This window comes from Mytilus californianus, unplaced genomic scaffold, assembly GCF_021869535.1.
Source record: "Mytilus californianus isolate M0D057914Y unplaced genomic scaffold, xbMytCali1.0.p SCAF_7, whole genome shotgun sequence".
NCBI classification, from domain to species: domain Eukaryota; kingdom Metazoa; phylum Mollusca; class Bivalvia; order Mytilida; family Mytilidae; genus Mytilus; species Mytilus californianus.
The window spans coordinates 21,633,947-21,653,559 of record NW_026262723.1 but is presented as its reverse complement, the minus strand read 5'-3'; the positions used below and the strand labels follow the sequence as shown (position 1 = coordinate 21,653,559).

The window sequence follows — 19,613 nt, the reverse complement described above, 5'->3', positions numbered from 1 at the left end:
AGAAAGAAAAACCATACGATATAATTTCTGGACAAACAACTTACATTTTTGGATTGACCTTCATCATAAACCATGACAAAATAGTTATAGTACAAAATCTTCAATATTTGCCCAGATATTTTATATAGCACAACCCTTGCCAAAAAAGGTATTTACAAAGAAACTGTATTTTGTAATTATTGAATTATTTTGGGCTACATTTTTGTTACATATGATTTTATAAATTTAGATTACATCGTGGAGTCCTGGCTTAATGTTAATATTTTCTTTTAGCATTTCTTCAGGTGTTAAACCAAATCAATGTTCTTTATAATTAACCATAACCTTTAATGCTAATACACAGAAAACATTCAAGAAATATTTTGAAAAATTAAGTGCTTCAGTTTTTATGATTCTATTTCAGCTTAAGAGACCCTATTGAAGGAATGGATCACATGGAATTCTACAAGCTGAACGCTAAATATAAATTTTCTCTGGCCATGGAAAATGGTTTGTGTCCAGACTATATGACAGAAAAATTATGGAGGCCATTTCATCTAGGATCAGTACCCATTATTTTAGGATCACCTAAAGTTAAAGTAAGTTTTTTCAAGACAGAATAAATTTCTTATTATTAAATGTCATTAAAGCCATATTTTTCTCATTTAATGAAAATATACAATACATTAACACATTTTTCTACACTTTTGAAAGAATTGCATATGTATGCATTCAAAATTGAATTTAAAAATATAGGTGGCAATACTTATTTTTGAGAAATATGAGATCTTGATTTTTATATATAAATAATGAAAAAAGTGTTGAAAGTTGTTTTTTTAAAACACAGTTATGAATTGATAGTATATAAATGATGGAACTTAAAAAGTAGGAAAAAAATGACAGGGGCGTGTCCTTGTTTTTGAGCTATAGTCCCTTATCAGTGCTCACCATATTAGTTTCTTACTCGCCTTTGGCGAGATGGCGAGCGGAGGTTTCACACACTGTCATGTCAATAGTGCACATTCCAGAATTTTAGAAATCCTAGCCGGTTTCGTTGTTTTCTTTGACCCTTTTAACCAAAAATAATGTTGTTAAATTCTTAATAATTGTAGATTATCACTATCATAAAAAGCAATGACATTGCTAGATTGCCACAGGCATAACTTTAAGCAAAAAATCTGTCAAATAAATGTTTTTGATAAATCTTGAAAATCCTGCCTGAATAACCAATTACAGTCAAACTCTAGGACATAACTGTTTATCCCTGTATAAAATTAGGGTTCACAATCCCATCCAACATCAAATATGGCTGCAACTGCTTTGAAATAGAGAAATGCTGATGAAGGATCAATAAAATCAACTCAAAAACCTGCTAGCAAGCTATATGAAAAACATCACAAAATTATTGGTTTCATGGCTGAAATTTGTTTTCTTCTGATCGTTAAAAATCCAGCAAAAAACTGAAAATCAATATTGAAATGCCAGAAATGATTACCTATTGTTAGTTACTCAATTAAAATTTTATAATTAGTTATTAGGTAGTTTTTTTTATGTAGTTTATATTTCTGTATGTTTGTCATAAAATAAATAGTTGAGGAAGGACAAGAGGCAATGAGCTGAATCTGTGAAATCACATTTATAAAGACATACTGTAAATATTTCATAAAAACATGAGTGAAGAGAGATCTGTTGTTTAATTTTACAAAATGAGAAATCAGTATCAAACAAGACAAACATAAAGCTGAAATTTTAAGCTTGAACATGAAAAATACATATGCCAGATTATGCTTGTTCACATGCTCATTATATCAAAACTTTGCTTTGAGATTTCGAGATATTTGTAATCTCGAGCTCATTATACAACTTCTGATTAAATTTTCATTGAATTTGGGGTATAGAGAACCTCAAATTTAAATTTTATCAAAGTATAAAGTTTTCATAGGATTGTATGCAAATGCAAACTTTGGCAAATTATGCGACAGTAGTTTATGTTTAAATTTTGTAAATCGATTAGGATGAGACAAATTAAGGTAGCTAACAAACACTGAGGAAGACTCATGAACTCCAAAAGGAGCAATACTTGGTGTGTAAACAGAGTAAGCTTCTCCAGCTATACATGCAACACCCGCAATGCGAACTCACATTCATTCAAACTGTCACAATTAGGAATCACACAATTTGCAAAACCACGAAATTAATTATTAATGGAAATATGATTTTCCTTCAATGCACCAAAATTTGTTCCCTCGAAAATAAATGAATCTACAGTAAATTATTCTGAAAGGATTACAATAGTACAGTATTCTCCTTTCAGGGGATAAAATTAAGTACCCTAGCACTTTATTTAATTTATAGAACAAATCATGGTGATGTGATCTAACAGAAAATGATAACGTTTAGTGCTGTGCAACCATCAGTAATAGAGTTTTTTTTTTTTATAATATAACCAAACAATATTTATTCAAGCTGATATTTAGCTAAATGGTCATATGAACCATAAACAAATATTACAATGAAATTCTTTCACAGTTTAAACAAGGAATAAAGTAAGAACGATAGCCAGTAGATTTTATGGATTTTTTTGCCTTTTAAAAGATACCGGGTAACATGTATTTAGCAGTATGAATATAACAATAATGTTTATATTTAAACTCGGTTTATTGACCTTGCATTATAAGCCATTTAAACTGTCTTTATAAACAAGCATAGTTTTTCAATAGGGAAGAAAAAATGTCATGCATTTTCAAATTTTCAAATCAAAATGGCATCGGCATGGCTTATACAAAAGGCACAAGTTTCAATTGGTTGTCAGCTTTGTGAGAGTGGATCTACCATTCAGTGGAATTGTATTGATTGTGTATTACTGATGTGTAGTAAATGTAAACAAATTCATATGAAGTTTAAAAATGCCAACAACCATAAAATTGTTGATATTAATCAAACTGATCCATATGAATATTCAGATAAAAATTTTAACTTAAGTGAAATAAATTGCCAAGATCATGCAGGACAGGCCTGTTGCTTGTATTGCAAAGATTGTGAACAGTTCATCTGTCTTAAGTGTATGACCGAAGTCCATAAAGGACATGAAACCTTAGATACTGAAAAATACAAATTTGAACTGGACAGACTGATCAAAATTCAGAGGGAAACCAAAAACAAACTATGCAATATGGCTTTGTTCAATTTTCCAAGAAAAATCGGTAAAGATAAATTTGGTTCAGAGAAAAAAGAGGTGAAAGTGAAAAAGTCACATCTAAACTTTAAAATCACTGGACAATTTACATCTGATATAAAACATATCACATCTGTGTCATCCTGTTTTGACGATTCTCTGTGGATAGGAAACTGGGGCAATGAGGTCAAACATGTGACCCTAACGAAAGACGAGGTTCAGGTCATATCACAGTTCCCTATTCCTTTGTATGACATGGCTGTTACTTCATCTGACAATATTCTTCTATCAGTGGGTGAAAGTTCACTGAAGAATTTAAATGAGATAACTGGACAATTGTCAGATTCTAAGTACAATATAGCGCCAATGTTAGCAACTGGTGTACATGTTACTGCGGATCAGAAGGTCATTATTGGAGCCATAACACAAGGAGCTGGTTTCACTGGTGAAGGAAAGCGCATGGTGATAGTCATGGACAAAGAGGGGAAAAGTCTTATTGAATATGAACATGACAATCACAACAAACCATTATTTACATTTCCTGACAAAATATCTTGTACCAGGGGAGGTAATATCTGTGTAATAGATAGGTTAGATGGATCTAATATAGGTAGAGTGGTAGTGCTTGGGCAGGCAGGAAACATCATAGGAGTATACTCGGGTCATCCAGACATTAACTATCCGTTCTTACCATTTAAACCCTCAGGCATACTAACAACCACATTAGATAATATTATTATAGCTGATATGAGCATTAGTTCGCTGCACATTTTGAACTGTGATGGACAAATTATTTCATATTGTAGGATGGATGTTATAGGAATAATGTGTCCAATTTCTCTTACTCAGTCTAGACAAGGATATATCTACATAGGGTGTGATTCTCTACCAGGAGGTTCAGACCAGGTCAAAGCAAAACTTTATCAAATTCAGTATTCTGAATTTTAAAACCCAAAATATATAATGAAGTTTACTTTTTTAAGTTGGAGTTATCACAGTGTGGTTAACAATAGCATTATATTGAAATTATCTGAACAAAACAACACTGTAACTAAATTTGGTGTTGTTAGGTTCTTGTTTCATTGATGTGTACCTGTTATCTTCTTTTATTCGTAAAACTAAACAATCCACTGAATTATACACTGATTGATCTGTGTGACATATCAATAAATATTACTGTGAATTCATTTATTTTTGTGGATTGAGGAACATTTGCCTTTTGGTGGACATTTGATTTTATGTTTTTGCCAGTCTACATACAAGCCTATACAAAATTTTAAGTCACATTAATAAATCTCACATTATTAGTTGATCAACAATCACAAAAAATAAAGGCACACAATATTATTTATTTTTAGAGGAAAAATCCTTTTAATCTGCCATGACAGTAAATGAAAAGAATTTCTATGTCTTCTTTTAAAATAGATATATGAAACAGAAAAATACTGCCAAAGCTAATCTAATAATTTAGTTAAATATATGCCATTCCTGTCAAATTTAGCCTTTTATAGGATTGACTAGACAAGGATGGGTATAAAAAGAACAGAAGAAGGCTTCTGATTATTGAAAATGTTATTTTTGTCTTTTTTACATCAAATGTTAGTGATTAATTTGTTTTCTGCAACTTGAAGAGAGATAATGATTTTCACCAGAGGACATTTTTAATTTTTAATACTTATAATATAACAGACCTTACATCTATTTCGGAATCTGCAGCACTTGAACTATATATATTGATGTCATGCAACAATTGCTTTTGTATTGTTGCATCAGACATTTTCACTTGTAATGTCAAAAGTTTTATGGGAACATCTGTGATGGCCAGTAATGCCGGACAAATAGCGATAAGGTGTATTCTTTGAAATTGAATTTACTGTACATGCATTCACTTTTTCCAAGTGAATGCTCAAGAAATGCTCAATTGAATTTGCTATAGTGCTCAAATATTTATTTTTCGCCAAATTGTTAATGTGTTTTGGTCAAGAAGATGTATGGAAAATTTTCTACTGGGTGTTAGGTAAACAACAATTAATCAATCAATCAATCAATCAATCAATCAAACATCAATCAATCAATCACAAAGTGAACATCATAATCAAAAGTGGAATTTCATCAACAAAATTTTAATCAGTTCTTAGCATTAATTCATTGTCAGGGATGTGCTTGCTGGCAGATATAAGAGAATTGACAGTTGACATCTAATTATGTTGTTTTCTAATTTCATTTGCATGGATAGAATATTGAGATACTGTAAAGTCTACAGTAGATACCATTACATAAGAAGTTATTGTAGGTATCAAATATTTGGTAAGCACTGTTGAATTCATTCAAAATTCAACATAATTTGACATGTAGATGTCTTTTTAAACCTGGGCTCTCGGTCGTAAAATTTTACTCAGTACTCGGAGTACAAAATTTGTGCTCGAAACACCAAATCCAGGAAATTGATTGGTTGGTTTCTGAGTCTGAGTATGAAAATCGTGCTCAAAGTTTCATGATCGCAAGGTCAGGTGAACAATGCTAAGACTTAATTGTGAGATCTGCTTTGACGTCCACATTAAAAGAATGTGAGACAGTTAATCTATAAACAGCATAAAACAAAAGAGACAGTAGTAGCACTATTAATTACTGTCAGAGGCCAAGGTATAGAGTCAAAGAAACTAGAAAAACATTCCCTAATCTTCATTAAACTAAGCATACATATTTATCACTAGAAAGGATGGTATTTGATAATTTCACGAAAACAGACAGATGTCAGGGTCAGGATAAGGTCAAGGCTACTTGTCAGTGACCTGTCAACATGACAAATAATTCAATCTTCATTTCTCTATACCAAATACAATCCCATTGCTTAAGGGTTGAACCTTGGTATTTGATTGGAGTTAAAAGATTACTTTGCCATTACAGAATCTGTTGAACCTTAAGTAAGCAAAACAAAATGAGATGGCCAAAGTTACCTCCAAACATCTTGTAAGATGGCTGCTGTTCTTAAAAAAAAAGTTTATTTTAGTTATTTCTTAAATTATCAATCATAATCAGTTTAAGCATGAATTCCAAAGCAGATGGTTTTCATGTACAATATAAATCTGATTATCCAGCATCCAGTATGGCAGCATATTGAGCTCATTTTAATGGTTCATTGGTCAGTGTTAAGTTTTCATTGTCAGGTCCCTTTTTCAGACACTATAAGCAAAATATCAACTATAATTGGTGTATGAAATTATTATATGGTTAACATGTGCATCTGGCAATGTTTGTCTTATTATTGTTTAAGTTAGGATTTTGTGGTTAGCACCTTTTCTCAGACACTATAAGCCAGTGCCCAACTATATTTGGTGTATGGAATAATTGTGAGGTGAACATGGTTCATTGGTCAATGGTAATATTTCTTGGTAAAGTCTGTTTTTAATAGAAACTAAAAGCAATATATAGGTCAAATTTATTTGGTGTATGGAATAATTGTAAGGTGAACATGTCTGTTTAGCAGTTTTGATCTGACCATGACCTCATTTTCATGCAAAACAGAAAATGTTAAGTTTATGTATCCATAGTAAAACCTTGATCTTTTAAAAAGACTAACATGAATTCAATCATGATAAAGCATGGGGAACATTTCAGCGTGCACACTCTTGTTTATTCCTTGTCATGATGCAAGCATGATGTAAAACGTAGGTATAGTTCTAGGCAACAATGGCAAGTGAGCATTACAGGTTTCTGGAGTGAGTTTAGTTTATTAAATTCCATCTGCCAAAACTGGGACCAAAGGCTATAGGGGTAGAATATATACAGATAGTGATGGCAAAGACAGGTGAACATAAAAGGCAATTTATGGCATAATTGCTCATGTGTTTTATAATATTTTGCATTTTTGCTGAAATGATGTTTAAAATTTGTTATTCTTTACACACAAAATATATTATTTTGGGGGTTAAATAGGCTGTTCATTGCTTACATGTCCTAGCACTGAACAGTTTTAATGATAAAGTATTTATTTCTTTTTTAGGACTTTTTGCCATCCAATCATTCAGCAATAGTTGTAGAAGATTTCAAAACAGTCAAAGAACTAGCAGATTATATAAAATACTTGAATGATAACGATGAAGAATATGCCAGATATCTTGAATGGAAGTCCAAGGGTGTCAGAAATCAGTATTTAAAGAAAGAATTATCAGAACGAGAGTGGTCAGTTCAAAGTAACTGGGAAGAGGCAACAATCAACTTTATCGAAGGTTTTCAGTGCTATGTTTGTAAAAAGATTCATGAAAAAAATGAGCGAGTGAGAAATAAAAAGGAACCTGTGAAATGTCAAGCAACAAAAGATCATTACGGTTGTCCAGGTCCTGTTAGTTACCATGACGATGGCAGGCGTAAGGAAGGAGGAAGCTCTTCCTGGGACTATGAATTTAAAAAATCAAAATATTTAGCGTTAGCTGTGAACAGACTTATATCATTAGGACAAAACTTTTCCAAAAAAGACCTGTTTCAATTAGCTAAAATAATCAAGGATGAATTAAGATGACGTCAACCAAATTAGATTACATATACAGTCTAATCTTTTTCCTTTAGAGTAAGTCACTTTAGTGACACATTAGTAATTCAATTTGGGTAAAGTTGAAAATAATCTCCATTTAGAAAAATTAATATATTTTAGGGAGCATTTTGATAAGCTAGAAGATGAAAAGCTTTATAAATTATCTGTCAAAATAGAACCTGAGTTGTTAGTTTTCTCTTTTGAATTGTTTCAAAGTTTGTTATCCTGGGACCTTTTATAGCTTCAAGGTTTCCACCTTACCTTGAAAACTGGAAAAAGTCTGGAATTGTTAATTGAAAATAGATGAATTTCCTTGTTTTTTAGTCCTTGGTGGATAGTTGTCTTATTGACAAGCATCTCACTTGTCCTGATTGTTATATACTTTATCTTAAAAAAAACCCACGAAATACATTCTGAAAAACACCATAAAAATATTTTTTTATGATGTTGAAGAAAATAGTTTATTTTGAGACAGAATGTTCTGTCAGTTTATATATATATCAGTATTTTTTATTCATATCCTTATAATCTTTTTTTTTTTTAATTCCTGCAAGATTGCCATGTGTCTTTCAGTTTGAACTATTTTTTCTGTCAACAGCTCTGTGTAGAGAATCCCTCAACTATTTATATACAAATTTTACCTTCCATGCATGAAATACTACATACAATTGTATATTTCTATGCCATTGAAGGAAAGAAGAGGTTAGTTTCAAATTTAATGACCAAATATCACTAATCTGAAATATCTTGAAGAAAGTCATATTGTTATTGCTTTTATCAAACGGGTATATTTGTACAACAAAAATATTTCTGCTCCTACAATACTGTGCAACAACTTTTATTTGAAGATGCATATTTTTCTGTTTATTGAAATAACTGTGTTTTAAACTCTATATAGATAATAACAACAACTCTAATGTATAATTAAATGTAATGCAACTTTTTATTGTGTGACGTCTGCCAAACACTCCATAATTGGCAACAACCCAGAGCAATCACAGTTGACAATTTGGGATTTTTATGCCCCCGCCGTAGGCCACAGGGGCATTAAGTGTTACCCTTAACTCTTTCCATCTTTCTGTCCTTCCGTCTTTCCATCTGTCCGTCCCATTTTTGTTTGTTTGAAGCTTGAGCGGGGGCATTTGTGTCTTCAGACACATTCTTCTTTTATTTTAAAATTTAGTTTAGAGCATTTTACCAATGTTACATAAGAATAGGATTAACAGTTTTGTATTTGAAGAGATATTCCTATATAGTCCCAATTGTCAGAGGGAACTCTTAAAATACAGTACTTTTATTCCTAACTTGCTCAGATGGATTTCAGATAGATCTTTGTCTTATCCTACATGAATTAAGCTGTTTGTTCTGACCATTGTCAATTTTGAAACTGAACAATTCTTTAAATTGTTGATGAAATTTAGATAGTTGAACAAATGAATGTTTTGTTCTGCTTTATTTATTCTTTGGCCAAAATATTATATATATATACTATGTGTACATTGTACATATTTCCTTGCCTCCTGGCAGCAAAAAAAATAGGGGAGGCAAGTACAGTGCATGGCCATATGTATTCGTCAAGAAGATTTTTTTGTTAAAACTAAAAAAAACCATAGTTTTAAATGAAATATATAGCAGAAATGTAAGTGACCAATATATTATGGCCATGCACTGTTTGTTGAATAATTTTATTGAAAAAAATATTTGTTTTTATATACTATAATGGGGAAATATTCTGGACTTAAGCAGTTCTTAATTTAAAATATCTGGACTGCAACAGTGCTTAACCAAAGATTGTCCATAAAACTGATTTTTAAAAGTCAGACTTATTCTAAATCAAAATTAGTATATTTTGTCTATTGTTTATGATATAATGTTTATGTTTTTTAAAGAGATATATTTTTTTTATTTTTAATGACTGCAAATCTACCAAGTCCTGCATGATTCAATGTCCATTTATCAGTAGAAATCCATGCATCATATCTTATTTATATACATGTATTTTTACCTGTTTTAAACATGTTTTTTAAGTTGTCATCATTTTAGTGCAAATGCATGATTTAGCAATATTTTATGTAATCTAGTCATATCATAATTAAATTCTTAACTAAAATCACATACCAGTTTTAAGCTCTTTTGCTATGGTGGGCGCATTGCATTTGCACCAAATTTTACAAAATCCAATCTTTCATTTGTACCACCAGGTTATATTTCAATTGTGCCATAAAATAAAAACTACATTGTGCCATTTTACATCTAACATATAACGGAAAAGTTTAAATTATTTATTGCTACATTGTGAGTAAGAATTTTTTTTAGAGTATTCCCCCTGGGTAAACAAGTAAGTTCATACTCATTTATAATATAAAACTGATAGTCACTTAGGTTTAAATCTGTATAGTGTTCACATGTTTGAGGTGTCAAGATTGACATTGTCAATTCTGAGACAAACAGGCCAATTTTCTCAATAGGATTGTTTCATATTTTTCATGTCGGGGCTGTTTAAAGCCTACTATACGGTATGGGTTTTTCTCATTTTTAAACGTGTATACGGTTGCCTATAATTGCTTTCATCCACTTCATTTGAACTTTGGTGGATAGTTGACTCATTGGCAATCATACCACATCTCTTTATTTTTATATAGAGGAAATAAGTCTGTAATTTTTTATGACCACACATATAGGTTATCCAGTGTACATGAGTACATCAGAGCTGTTGATTACAAGTCTTGTGTCAGAACAAACTTTTGGTTTTACTCCAGTGTATATATAGTGCTTTCGTTTAGGTTTTATGATCACGTTAATTTATAAAAGAACTGTGTTTTAACATTATTATGAAAGTCTCTTATTAAGAACGTTTCAGTGTATAGTGCTTTCATTATGGTTACGATGACTGATTTCAGAGGAATATGTTTTATTATGTAATCAATAACTGTGTTTTAAAGTTATTATTAAAAGTCTCTTTTGAATAAACTATTTTTTATACTATTTACCTGTATTATTGACACAAATTGAATTTTTTATTTTAGCGCAAATGAAATATGGTTTGTGGCGTAAATGAAAGATTATTTTGGCGCAAAAGCAAAGTGTTGCACTTGGTGTCCGTTGTCTGTTGTCATTTGCGTCCATTGTCTTTTAACTTTTACATTTTTCCTATTATCTCGAAAAATGTAATAGATAGACAGAAACTTTAAATAGCAAAAAGGATCAGCAAAAAGAGATCTACAGATAAGTCAGCATGAAGGAAATTGTTAGTCGACTTCTTATTGAAGTTATTACCCTTTAATTATGATTTTTCCCATTTTTTGCATTTTTGCCTATTATCTTAAAAACTATAAAGCTAAGATAGAAACTTTAAATAGCAAAAATGATTAACAAGACATGATCTACAAACAAACCATTTTGCCAAAATCTTCAGTTAACTAATTATTGGAGTTATTGCCCTTTGATGATAATATTTACCAATTTTTTTGGCAATCTTTACCTATTTTTTGTAAAACTATAATAGCAAAATAGAAACTTTAAAAAACGAAAAATGATCAGCAGGATAACATCTACAAATATGTCAACATGACTGAAATTGTCTGTTTACTCTTAATAATGTTATCCCCTTATAATGATGATTTTTACTAAAAAGTGGCCATTGTTGAAGATGCAGTGAGTGACATAGGCTCTTAAGAGCTTTTAGTTTTAAGTTTTTACAATGCAAAGTTACAGTATATTGATACTGTGGATTCATTATTATTTGTTGGGTACCAGTTTGAGTGGATTTCATGTGTGAAGATGAACCACAAATTTGATTGTTCTGTGAATTATAAAGGCATCATAGGATTGTATGCAAACCTTGGCAAAACCATGAAATCAAATATCAACGAAAATATATTTTTTCTCCCATCCATGAAAATTGGTACCCATGTAAATAAATGAATCCACAGTATGGCTTCTACAATATTAAGATCATAGATAACAATTGATTGAAAAAAGTGCTTTGATTCTTTTCCTTCAAGTTCAAAGTAAAAACATCCACAAAAACAAAACTTTTGTGAAGTCTTGATATCAATTACAGAAGTGGTATATGATGTTTGCACAAAATTTATTTGATCCTGTATGAATGTGTAACATAATATATTTCATGTTCTGTAAAACCTTACATATTACCTTACTGTTTTATAAATGGAAATAATTGATATGAATATTATGAAATTATTTCTCATGTGAAATAAACTTTAAAAGAAAATAAGAGTTATCCCTCTTTGCATATATATGTAGTTTTAATGAGTTAGGTATTGCCTTCAACAATTGCTACTATGTACATGTATTATGTGGAGTGTTTCAATCCTACCTTACTCAGACAGGAAACAGCATCCCCGACTTTAAACAAAGCCTAGTTGGACGAGTAATCTAGGTAACCAGACAAAGCTATTTCTAAAAAAAAAATCAATATGAAAATAAGGAAATGTAGTATGAATACTAATGAGACAACTATCCCCCTGTGTTCAAATGACATGGATATAAGCAATTATAGGTCACAGTACGGCCTTCAACAATGAGAAAAGCCAATATTGTATAGGAAGCTATAAAAGGCCCAGAAACAATTCCAACAAAAAAACTAATGTCCTAATCTATAATGTTGTGTTTTGTGTACTGTTGTTTGCCTGTTTGTCTTTTTCTTTTTTAGCCATGGCATTGTCAGTTTGTTTTTCGACTTATGAGTTTGAATGTCCCTTTGGTATCCTTTGCCTCTCTATAACAATACAGTTTACAAAAAGAAAATATGACAGACATGCATTAGTCTATTATACAAAACTTCTGTCTAGTCAGAACAAAATCATTGTAACTTTAAAGTCACAGGGACCATTTCTGAAAAATATGTACCGTATATGCTTTATATGGATCTATGAATGACATTATCAAGGTGTTCCTCATCAATCTTTTATCACTTCCCTCTAATAAATCTTCCTTTGACCTTGGTGCTCATTGACAAAGGTAGCATTTATCTTTGGTCTGTTACATAACCATTGTATGCATTGACATTTGTCTGGATAGTATATGTGAATTTGAAAATGATAAGGTCAAATATAACATAGATCTAAATCAATTCTCATTGTTCATTAGGGTGAAACCAGATGTTACCAGGATGGGTAATACAGCACACCTGTTCATTTGAATTTTTTTTTAGTTCATATAAAGAAACATATTAAAATGCAAAAATGTGACCCTGTCTTCAGTTGTATTGATATTGGTTTGCCTGGTTGTAAGGCAACTTCAAACTGATTATAGCAGTACAATTGGACATTTTGTCTGTTAAACTATTTAATTTGAAATATATAATGTATATAGAGGGGTAGAAGGACCTTTTTCGTGACATCGGGATTGGGCTTTTATTTTCGCGGGAATTCAGGTTTTACACCTATCTGGACTCTGGAATTAATGATTAACTGTTCCAGGATACGGGGAAAGAATACTTAATTTTTTTCAGGATTAGGGATGATACCCCCTCCTACCACCCCTATATATTATCTTGTTTTCATTATTCATCCAGAAATTGCATAATAAGCTTGTTATACTGATATTTAAATAAAATTGATAATCTTTGCAGTATATTGTGAAAAAAAAATATGGGAAAAGTCATGTACATAATAAATCTACTCATACATTAATTTTTTAGATTGTTCCAAAAAAACTCAAAAAAGATACCAGGCTTATAATTTTGTACCCCAGATGCACGTTTCTTCTACAATAGACTTATCAGTGACACTCAAATAAAAAAAATTAAAAGGCCAAATAAAGTATGAAGTTGAAATAGTCCTTAGCATGGTATACTTTACCAAATCTAATCTATTTACCACACCTAAGTTTTGGAGCACACCAGTCTGTTCCTTGGAAATTACATTATAATAATATTTTCTTGGTATAAATATAATGATTTAGAAAATTATTTGTAAAAGATTTTACTGTTTTATGATCTATGATAGTAAAGATGCATTAATTTTTGCAGCATATTTGTTTAGGCCCTTTGTTTATCTGCAATTCTGTCTGTCCCGTTAGTTGTAGCAGGTTAAAGTTTTGGTTTAGAGTAGCCTACAGTTTTGGTTAAAGGTAGGCTATAGTTTGGTTAAAGGTAAGTTTAAGTATTTTGTTTTGGGTAGTTTGTGGTCCCTATTACTCTTTTTTGTAAATAGTAAATCATCTCTATTGATGGTTTTTTTTCTGCAAAGGTGAAACATAGCAATCCTCAAATCTGTTGGCTTCGTGTCGTTAAACATTTAGTTTTGGTCTGTGGGTAGTTTTTGGTCCCTATTACCCTTTTTGTAAATAGTAAATCATCTCTATTGATGTTTTTTTCTGCAAAGGTGAAACATAGCAATCCTCAAATCTGTTGGTCTCGTGTCATTAAACATTTAGTTTCGGTCTGTGGGTAAAGTTTTTTTTATACTTCAATAACTTAGTCAATCTTTAAATGAATTTTATGTAACTTGGATAGAAGCATCATCAAATTAAAAGACAATTTCCAAGGCAAAATTTTGCAAATATTTTTTTACATAATTTTGTATTTTACTGATAAATGGACTTTTTTGTTGGTTTTTTTATGCATAAGATTAGATACAGTCAGCAATTAAAGTTTGCAGACGTCAATAACTTTGCAAAACGTTCATTGGAAATTTTTTAAACTTCAACAGATACTTTTTAATGGTAAAGAAAAAGCATCTGAATTTTTATCTTTTTAAAAGTTTTGTAAATTTAATCTCGGGTTAAAGTTCATAAATCATCAATAATCTTTTAAAGACCATCATGAACTTCAGTAAACTTTTACAAAAGCTTCTGTATAACTTAATCTAGAGCAAATTTTGATTTTTCAATACTTTACTAAGAAATTGACCTAGTTCTTTTTCTCCAGTCAACATTTAAGTACTGTCTGTGGTTAAAGATTTTTAAAACTTACATAAACTGTGTCAAAACTTCAACAGAAGCTTATTCATAATCACGAGATAGTAACCTGAGCAAAATTATATTTTTGGCACCATTTTACACTGACAACAGCAGTTGCAGTCACTACAATTTTATTTTATTTCTGAGAAAATGTGTTTGTATAGGGATATTCCTCCTAACTATCAAGTACATATTTCATTTGCTTATGCCTACACAGGTCAAAGTTCTTCTACTAGATCATTTATGTCATATACAGTCAAGTTCTTCCACAAGATCCTTTATATCATATACAGTCAAGTTCTTCCACTAGGTCATTTATGTCATATACAGTCAAAGGTCTTCCACTAGATCATTTATGTCATATACAGTCAAGTTCATTTATGTCATATACAGTCAAGTTCTTCCACTAGATCATTTATGTCATATACAGTCAAGTTCATTTATGTCATATACAGTCAAGTTCATTTATGGCATATACAGTCAAGTTCATTTAAGTCATATACAGTCAAGTTCTTCCACTAGATCATGTATGTCATATACAGTCAAGTTCTTCCACTAGATCATTTATGTCATATACAGTCAAGTTCTTCAACTAGATCATTTATGTCATATACAGTCAAGTTCTTCCACAAGATCCTTTATATCATATACAGTCAAGTTCTTCCACTAGGTCATTTATGTCATATACAGTCAAAGGTCTTCCACTAGATCATTTATGTCATATACAGTCAAGTTCATTTATGTCATATACAGTCAAGTTCTTCCACAAGATCCTTTATATCATATACAGTCAAGTTCATTTATGTCATATACAGTCAAGTTCATTTATGGCATATACAGTCAAGTTCATTTATGTCATATACAGTCAAGTTCTTCCACTAGATCATGTATGTCATATACAGTCAAGTTCTTCCACTAGATCATTTATGTCATATACAGTCAAGGTCTTCAACTAGATCATTTATATTATATACAGTCAAGTTCTTCCACTAGATCATTTATATCATATACAGTCTAGTTCTTCCACTAGATCATTTATGGCATATACAGTCAAGTTCTTTCACTAGATTATTTATGTCATATACAGTCAAGTTCTTCCACTAGATCATTTATGTCATATACAGTTTATTTTTTCCACTAGGTCATTTATGTCATATACAGTCAAGTTCTTCCACTAGATCATTTATGTCATTTACACCCAAGTTCTTTCAATATATCATTTATATCATATACAGTCAAAGTTCTTCCATCAGATCATTTATATCATATACAGTCAAGTTCTTCCACTAGATTATTTATGTCAAATACAGTCAAGTTCTTCTACTAGGTCATTTATGTCATATACAGTCAAGTTCTTCCACTAGATCATGTATGTCATATACAGTCAAGTTCTTCCACTAGATCATTTATGTCATATACAGTCAAGTTCTTCAACTAGATCATTAATATCATATACAGTCAAGATCCTCCACTAGATCATTTATATCATATACAGTCAAGTTCTTCCACTAGATCATTTATATAATATACAGTCGAGTTCTTTCACTAGATTATTTATGTCATATACAGTCAAGTTCTTCCACTAGATCATTTATGGCATATACAGTCGAGTTCTTTCACTAGATAATTTATGTCATATACAGTCAAGTTCTTCCACTAGATCATTTATGTCATATACTGTCAAGTTCCTCCACTAGATCATTTATGTCATATACAGTTAAGTTTTCCACTAGATCATGTATGTCATATACAGTCAAGTTCTTCCACTAGATCATTTATGTCATATACAGTCAAGTTCTTCAACTAGATCATTTATATCATATACAGTCAAGTTCTTCCACTAGATTATTTATGTCATATACAGTCAAGTTCTTCAACTAGATCATTTATATCATATACAGTCAAGTTCTTCCACTAGATCATTTATATCAAATACAGTCTAGTTCTTCCACTAGATCATTTATGGCATATACAGTCGAGTTCTTTCACTAGATCATTTATGTCATATACTGTCAAGTTCATTTATGTCATATACAGTCTAGTTTTTCCACTAGATCATTTATGTCATATACAGTCAATTTCTTCCACTAGATCATTTATGTCATATACAGTCAAGTTCTTCCACTAGATCATTTATGTCATATACAGTCAAGTTCTTCCACTAGATCATTTATGTCATATACAGTCAAGTTCTTCCACTAGATCATTTATGTCATATACAGTCAAGTTCTTCCACTAGATCATTTATGTCATATACAGTCAAGTTCTTCCACTAGGTCATTTATGTCATATACAGTCAAGTTCTTCCACTAGGTCATTTATGTCATATACAGACAAGTTCATCCACTAGATCATTTATGTCATATACAGTCAAGTTCATCCACTAGATCATTTATGTCATATACAGTCAATTTCTTCCTCAGATCATTTATGTCATATACAGTCAATTTCTTCCACTAGATCATTTATATCATATACAGTCAAGTTCTTCCACTAGATCATTTATGTCATATACACTCAAGTTCTTCCACTAGGTCATTTACGTCATATACAGTCAATTTCTTCCACTAGATCATTTATATCATATACAGTCAATTTCTTCCACTAGATCATTTATATCATATACAGTCATGGTCTTCCACTAGATCATTTATGTCATATACAGTCAAGTTCTTCAACTAGGTCATTTATGTCATATACAGTCAATTTCTTCCACTAGATCATGTATATCATATACAGTCAAGGTCCTCCACTAGATCATTTATATCATATAAGTCAAGTTCTTCCACTAGATCATTTATATCATATTCGGTCAAGGTCTTCCACTAGATCATTTATGTCATATACAGTCAAGGTCTTCCACTAGATCATTTATGTCATATACAATCAAGTTCTTCCACTAGGTCATTTATGTCATAGAAAGTCAAACCTATTCTAAAGGTCACCTCTCAAAAGTGAAAACTTGTCTTGTCAGGCCATCATCTCATTGTCCAAATGTAGAAGGAACTTTGCACTTTGAACCTCAATTCAAAGGTCGCCTCTCCTATAAGGTCATTATTCTGTCGTCCCTTATAAGGTCAGTTTTCTCTCGTCCAAAGGATGACAATTTTGTACAGGTTTGACTGTACTGTATTTAGAAATTAAGCATGTGCTAGAATAAAATTCAGAGCAAATTTTATAGATTGAACTTAACATCATAAGGTGATAGTATAGAGATTACTACAAACAGGTGTTTCTAATTTTTTTCAAAAGGAGGAATCTGTTTGCCGACTGTGATGTAAAAATACAAAGTTATCATCCAGTTGTAAAAAACTTGATTAAATGAAATAGTTTGTGCTAAGGATAAAACACTCTGCATGTAATGTAATCAGAAGTATTCCTTATCAACAGCTGTAACCATATCAGATCAAAGACATTGCAAATCATCTCCTCCCAGTCCTATATCTTTTACATAATGAGAGCACAGGTGTCCTTGAACTCTGATACATGACCTTGATTTTAAACATATTCTATTTTCATGCGAAATCTTCAGTTTTAGATCTATTAAGGCTACTAGCTTTTTCCTACACTGCATTCAAATGACCTTGATCTTTGACTTTTATGGGTCATCTTCTGACCAAGTTTAATATGATAAATATTTAACGACAAGATGAGTGGTGTAATGCCCAACAGCTTTTTCTGTAACAAATTGAATGTTACCTTTGACCTTGACATGTAATATAACAGACAAGCTCTGCAATACCTACACATTTTCACTTAGCCATAGCTTGGTATAGAAATCACATAATGAAAAATCACATCTGAGGTTTTTTTTCAATCTGCTTGGCCTTATCATGACACTTAAACTTTGAAAAACTCATTAAAATGACACTTTTACACTTGTTGTCAATTTCCCCATCTTAAACTGATGTGACATATATAATTTTTGAAATCAAAGATACTTTCTAGTTGTCATGCTTTTGACATAATGATTTAGTTTGGACTACCAGGATTTCATAGAAATAAAACATTATCTTCTGTTGTTATTAATACTTGCAGACACCAAATCAATATTTGGTTCTTCTGTTGTCAGTAGTAGTTGGATGAGAAGGATTTTAGAAACATATGATAAATTATTAAACAGGAATGAGTTCTGGTCTGATTTATAGAATTTGATCTGTGATTGCATAGCAGAATTTCAAGATTTGTTTTTTTTTTTTAATTTTATTTGATAAATGTCTTAGATAATCATTACAGTCAGACTTGTGGAGGTATGCTGATGTCAGATAATGGATAATTTATTTGATTGTTTCTTCTGCAGTATTAAGGCTGGAATATAATAAACCACATGTCAAATTTAAGTACCTTATATAATCAAAGCGCTTGGGAGCACTGACGGGTAAAGAGTGCTATCCTTTTTCATTGTAAATTGCACAGAATTAAGCAATGGAAAGAATTTAGGCCATATTTTGAATTATCTCCCTTTGTCCATAACTATAGGTACAAGAGATGCATATGCCATGCACTAAACTTTCTGCATTCTGCAACTTATGTGCAGCTCACTGCAATATGTTTAATAAGTTAAGATCAGGCCTGGAACATAGCTGTTAAGCAAGTGAAACTTTCTTTTTTCAACCTGAGTAACAGTTCAATCCAAATAGAGCCTATAATGATTCCGAGAGTCTGCACTGAGTTATAGTCAGGTTAACAATTTAGGCCCTAATCAATCATCTGACTACAAACATTTTTAACCTTGCCAAATTCTTCATTTGCCTGTCCCAAGTCAGGAGCCTGTAGTTCAGTGGTTGTCATAATGACAATGGTTGTCATATTGGTTTTTTGTAAATTCTTTTGTTATAAATAAGGCTGTTAGTTTCTATTGTTTGAATTGCAACAAATTTTGATATTTATATTGATGATATATAAACTCTCCCTACACCTTTGTTACCAAGATGTAACAAATCTCTTAAATAAAACATTTCAAGCAGTTATCTTTAAAAAAAAACATAAATTAAACAAACA

The 19,613-nt window shown here is 31.1% G+C and overlaps 2 protein-coding genes across 2 annotated transcripts in view; both read left to right on the top strand.

Moving 5' to 3' along the window:
- The window catches only part of LOC127707665 (alpha-(1,3)-fucosyltransferase 10-like), a 28,662-nt gene extending 16,808 nt beyond the window's left edge, over positions 1 to 11,854 (top strand). Inside the window, exons 5-6 of the mRNA XM_052212316.1 lie at positions 404 to 578; positions 7,158 to 11,854. Of these exons, the coding sequence (XP_052068276.1) occupies positions 404 to 578; positions 7,158 to 7,673 (691 nt within the window). The 3' untranslated portion in view covers positions 7,674 to 11,854. The remainder of the gene's footprint in view (positions 1 to 403; positions 579 to 7,157) is intronic.
- LOC127707666 (uncharacterized) lies at positions 2,683 to 4,486 on the top strand. Its single transcript, XM_052212317.1, has one exon. It carries the CDS (start codon positions 2,741 to 2,743, stop codon positions 4,100 to 4,102), a length of 1,362 nt encoding a protein of 453 aa, XP_052068277.1. The 5' UTR covers positions 2,683 to 2,740; the 3' UTR covers positions 4,103 to 4,486.
- Positions 11,855 to 19,613: the final 7,759 nt, after the last annotated feature.